At 37.6% G+C, this 6,003-nt stretch overlaps 1 protein-coding gene across 1 annotated transcript in view; it reads right to left on the bottom strand.

Moving 5' to 3' along the window:
* Positions 1–2,610: 2,610 nt before the first annotated feature.
* Positions 2,611–6,003, bottom strand: part of LOC107084670 (40S ribosomal protein S19) — a 6,053-nt gene continuing 2,660 nt past the window's right edge. The window contains exons 5-6 of the mRNA XM_015374605.1: positions 3,702–3,756; positions 2,611–2,667 (exon numbers count right to left, since the gene is read on the bottom strand). Coding sequence (XP_015230091.1) covers positions 2,638–2,667; positions 3,702–3,756 — 85 coding nt within the window. The 3' untranslated portion in view covers positions 2,611–2,637. The remainder of the gene's footprint in view (positions 2,668–3,701; positions 3,757–6,003) is intronic.

Below are 6,003 nucleotides of genomic sequence, written 5' to 3'. Positions count from 1 at the left end.
ACCGGTATATACACAGCACCTATATCTAGATAAAATACATTTACATACATTGAGAGAAAGGAAAATATGAATCGAGTGTTGAAATTCCACACATCTCTATCCTGCAGTTTAGGACATGTTGCTTCATCTCTCGCCTCAAAATTACAGGTTAGAGGGAAAAAGCACAATCCAAGGGGGGTTGAGGGCTGGATTGGGTAGGAAGCAGTGATGGGTTCAGGTGTTTAGAAACAGCTGTTCTTCAAATAAAAACAGCAGGGAGTGGGCAGATGGAGAACTGAGAGAAGGAAAGATTGAAGGATGAGGGAGCTGGGATAGCAGCATGAAGACTACAGTCAGAGAGAGGTGCAAAATAATTGGAGACTGTTATGACTGAATGGAAAAAAGGCAGCTGTACACTCATTCCAGTGGGACGGCACACAATGCACTGTGTACTGTACACACATTGATAGAGAAGCTGACAGAGTGGGAAACACTGACAATATCATTTAAACAGTGGAGTCACAATTCATTGGCTAACAGAGGGTGGGTGGTGAGGCTGAGTGATGTCAACAGGTTGTGTCTAAGAGCTCACATACTAATAAAATATCACCTGAACAGGCATTTACATGCAAAAATAATATTGCACACCCACACCTTATTGATTTTGAGTAATGTATCTAGAAACAACATTCCCATTTATGTAACACTGGTGATTTCAATTGATGTTAGAATTATTCCTGGAAAACCATTTCAACATTCTAAGACTGACCGCTTCATATAAGCAAATATGTTCCTTACACTGATGAATTTCAGCAATTTGCTTTGGTTAGTTTTTGGTCACAGTGGCTCCCAGCGACAGAAAAAATGTCCTTCCGGACAAAGTAAATTCAAATTGAATACCTCTTGTTCTCTATCAATAGTATTACAGAAATGACAAGGAATCATGAGTAAAGACTTCACATCTGTCCAGCAGATGGTTACTAAATGCTTCAGGTGAGCCATAAGAGCATTTGAAACTTCTGCTAGTTTTATTCATACAAAACTGAAGATGGCATAGGGAAGGAAAAACAGAGGAAGTGCACAAGATGCAGGGAGAATTACAAGCTTTACAAAAAAAACTTGTTTTAGCCACCAACGGTGAAATCATGTAGCCACTTTCAATTTCAAGTGGCACAAGAGGCAAAGTTACTCAAGGTCTACTTAGGATTTGTCTCCATAGCTGGAAGGATCCTCATCTACCCCCCCTTAAAGCTCAGTGAAGCAGTTAGAAATTTTTAGAGCACTTTTTGCTTCCCTCTACAGACCAATGTTATGAAGGCGATTTCATTTTCCAGTGGTAGCCATTCACAGCCCAACGTACCAATACCTGCTCAAATGACCGTTAACTGAACCTGATTGGTTAATTAACCGACCTAAATCCTATAGAGCATCATCAGGGGGGAAATGTGAGTCAGACAATGCAGATGGACTAAATGCTCCTCACCAATCCCCTACATGCAAATCTTATGTTTATGCATTTCATGAAAAAATTCAGAACCAACCATTATTTGAATGCCTTTGCTATAAAACACGTGTTAAATATAGGCTCACGTATGAGTGGCGAAAGTAGTGTTAATACATTTTAGTTTTAATTCAATTTTACAAGCAAAGGTCATCAAAAATAAAGAGAATCCTTAATTTTTAACTACATTCATATTTGAAAAAGGATTCTGCCTTTTCTTAGATGCGTATTTTTCGATTCTCCCAACACCTAAGGTTGTTGGAGGGGTTTTAGGTCATATTGAGCCAATCTAAAAAGCTCTCAATTTCATTTCCACCAGTGGGGAGACTGGAGGCTTAAGAGGAACAGCTTTACATTTGGAACAAATGGATGAATCTCAGGCCAAGATGATTCATATTCTGCAGGCTTTGGCACCCTCTGCAGGATTTTAGACACTCATCTTAATTGAGACTCCGGCTCACAGACTCAAGCTTCAAATAGCTGTATAGACAGCCTTCTAAAACGAACCCCTAATGACAATAACTGAGCAAGAACACCAAGTTTAAAGAAAGTACAATCCCCTTAATGCTACAGGAATTTTCCAATCTAGTTTGAACTTAATGTTTTAAAAGATTTACTAAATAACCACAAAACATTTGTAAAATACAAGTTTCTACATTTAGTTTCTTTGTTCCTCTATTAAACAAGTTAGATAATTTGGCCTCTAGGTGGCAGTGTGGTCCCCTATATGTCTGACTTATAAACCAACCATGCAGCCGCTGAATATCTGATAATCTGCCATTATTTTGTCTAAAACATTTGTCCATTGTGGGATGACAAATATCTAAAGGGTGGGAAACTGCAATGAAAGAACAAACTGGCAATAATGGAGCATAGATTTATCAAAGATGATGCCAGATATCACTCCTGGCTATTCCAACTCAGAATTGGACCCGTTACTAATCCTTCCATCACTTCTTTGGTTTCAATAATAAGTTTCCTGTTTCCTTAAATATTTCCATTAGCACCCCAATCAGATTTGAACATCAAGGTTAATTGTTGACCAATGAAAAAAAAAAAAGCTTTAGAGCAGACTCAGGAGATTCAAAATTTTCTCATATGCTCTCAAACAAAAAACAAATGCAGACCAATTTTGCCTTTATCCAAAAACAGGTTTATTAAACAGATTTCTTGTTTGCAGCTGCGACCTGTGGAGAAGAAGACAATACATTAGTATATAAGAATAAATGGGGCTATTAAATAAATTAACTTTGTTGTCTTTTACAGCTTTTCAGTAGAATGGATGAGTTTGGGGAAGTGCGGCGTATGGTTGCTACAAATGGCCATCATTTAATCTTCTCAAACTACAATCCAATCAAACTTCCCATCTGCTTCATCTCCCATTTGTTCATCTTTTATTTCTAATTTCCACCCATTTCAGTTTCTGCAATAGTGTTTCAAACAGAGCTTGAAACACATGGGAGTGACTTACAATCAATTCACAAGGATTTAGGAGGAACAAATCTTGGAAAGCTTGTTCCATCACGGTTGTGGCCAATATAACCATTAATACTAAAACGAAAGACAAAAGAGTTGTTCTGAGGCAATAAGCCAGTAGGAACCAATAATGAGTTATTCAACTTTACTCGTTACAACATCTTGCCAAGTTTAGAGCTGCAGGTAGAAAGGCGGGCCGGGCTCAGGTCTGTTCATCTACATGCTGCTCATTAGTATGGGTAAACAAGGAGACAACTGGTGCCATACGCTAAACTCTCCATGCATGAAATTCCCTCCTCATGTTTACCCCTTTTTACCCTTGGCTTGTCAAAACATTGCTGCCTCTGTTCATTTTTGACAAGGCCCAACTGTGAGTTTCTGTTTTTAAAACGAAGGGCAATGATTCTAATAACATGGTGTAGGATTTTCAGCTGGCAGAGGAAACTCTGCCCCAGGACAAGTGCCTCCAGAAAAGCTTTGCATCTGAAAGTGACATGGGGGGGATGGAGACTTCTTGCAGCTGACAATGTACTGCATCGAAGCCAAATAAAACCTGGGATGATTTTTAAGAGCTTAATGACTCAGTTCATCACATAACTCAACCAAGCTCAAAAATCAGGTGGGGATAACGCTAATTGCTTGGGCAATGAGTTGCTTCACGTGTAAAAGTAATTTAATAGAAATTATGAGGAACGCTTCTGGCTTGTCTTTTGGTTGAAAACATTTAATTTCAGAAAACACTCACCTGGCCAGCAATTCTGTCTAGGTCTCTTGTTCCCTGGGAGGTCAGCCTTCGGCCACTGAAAGAAAATAAAAAAATATTCTTTTTATTTTACAATAAACAGACAAAATTAATTGATTAAACATTTCACATCAATACAAGTTGTAATCACTGAAAACTTAAATCCTTAGTAGAGGAGTTACAATTATACTTCAAGCTTAATCAAAAATATTACCATCTTTACAGAGTAATTGCACCAACATTGCTAGCTTGATTTTCAGAAGAAAGCAGCATTATTTATTCACCATTTATTAAGAATGTTTACTGTCAGAATGAGATGGGAGCCAGTCAAACCAAAAAGCGTCCCATATTTCTCCCATCTAATCTATGTTCCTATTTGCAGGCTCAAATTTTAAGTTACAATTAAAACCCTCCCTTCTTAAAAATATAAGAATTTAAAAAATGAAGGGGAAAAATAAACAGAGCATACTTTATAAGTAAATGCAAAGGGAATTTATTTTTAGTCAGTTTAAAATAGGAAAGTTAGTTAATATACACAGCTTACAGGCACGCAGACCTGAAAAAAAAAAAAAAAAAAATCCAATTCACTTACACCCCAACAGGAGTTCTGACAACAGAACCCCAAACAAACATGTAATGATTAAATTCAAGTCTAAGTATATTCTTGTATTCCTTCTCACACAAATTTGAGCAACATCCTACCAGTCATTGGAGGTCAATATAGTCGACCCATCATTTATAGCTACAACAGCATCAATCACTGTGGAAAACCTTTCTATAAAATTTAGGTTTGCACTTAAGGGATTTTGATTATTCTATTCCACCAGAAACAGAACTTAAATTCTCTCCTGTTGAGGTCAAGATTGCAGGTCACTCATACACCAAACTTGCTTCTCGATTCATTTATTTATTTAATTTTCCTTGCAACACTGGAATCCATTCATATTGAAACAGCAATGGGCTCATCTTAAACTGTTCCAAGTAGGGCTACACCGACATAAAGTGGAATAAGGTATCAACTAAAGAAAAGTATAAAGATGAAACTGCCAGAAGCCAACAAAGATGTATCCGGCATTTTAAGCACTGGCACAGAAAGTTAGGATGAAGGGAGATATTAGAGGTAGGCAATTGCAGAAGAGGGGAAAAAGGGCCTTTGATTGGACTAACTGACAAATTAGTGTATAACACACAATTCAATTGCACCTAATATTTATGTAGAGTCTAAAACAGACCTGCCACAGAGTGGTTTGTCACAGTATGCATTTTAAGGGACTAAGGGCTGTGTTTGCTCACATGCAAGAAAACCGTAGATGATCATGCATGCAAGGATATCATGATGGAGATGGTTTCAAATGTAGTCCGTTTTGCAGCTGCTTCATTTGGATGGGACCTCTAACCCACAAAGAGATTTACGGTATACGCTCAAACTCAGTTTTGTCTGGATGGTAGAGTGTATGAGAAGTAACCGAGGTTTTGATATACGCCGTAGCATCAAGAGCTCATTCACTGGATCCACAAGGACTAATGCCAAACATCTGAAGAGCAACAGTTTATAATTCCCCCATACTTTAGTACTTCTAAGATTTACAAAAGCTCTGCCTGCTAGAAAAAGGAAGTCGTTTTTTGCACTGTGTGTTTTGAAATCCAACAACCCAATTTTCATTACTTGAATCCAAGTCAAAAAACGATGAATTACAACCATATCGTTTTAAAACAGGTACGGTGTAAACTTTTTCAAATACAACCAATTCCATTTATTGGGAGTTTAAATATTTTGGAACAATGCAGTCAAAATAAGACGTATTTCAAGCCAACTGTACAGGGAAGATAATCCCTCCATAACCATGTGTGGTAAAGAAGATTTGGGTGCAACTGTAAACAATTTGCACCATGACTAATGATGGGAATTGGCATAACGAAAATCTTCAATTACCCAAAAGGAAATTTTGAAGTAAACTGATAACTTAAGGTTTCTCACGTGCCAGTACGAAAAAAATTTATGTAAAAAGAAATTGCCAGCATTAATGCAGAGAATGTTTGCACCACTACTTAGCATGCTTTAATCTGACCTATTAATCCTATGACCAAGTTTGAAATACAAAGATAGCTTGAAAGATTGCACTTAACACGAGGTGGTAACACTGGCCTCTATAGAGACTGATCAATACTTCTAAGGCAAACCAGAGCAGCAGATTCCCCATTCCCAACTGCAGAAAATGTGTGGGTTTTCTCCTTCTCAAGTGATGAGGTTTGTTTACATAGATAATTTTACAGATAGTATTTCATTAGTCTGTGTGTTCAGTAC

The sequence above is a fragment of the Cyprinodon variegatus genome, unplaced genomic scaffold, assembly GCF_000732505.1.
Source record: "Cyprinodon variegatus isolate N-32 unplaced genomic scaffold, C_variegatus-1.0 Scaffold6, whole genome shotgun sequence".
Classification (NCBI taxonomy): Eukaryota; Metazoa; Chordata; class Actinopteri; order Cyprinodontiformes; family Cyprinodontidae; genus Cyprinodon; species Cyprinodon variegatus.
This window is presented reverse-complemented; position numbering and strand designations above follow the sequence as displayed.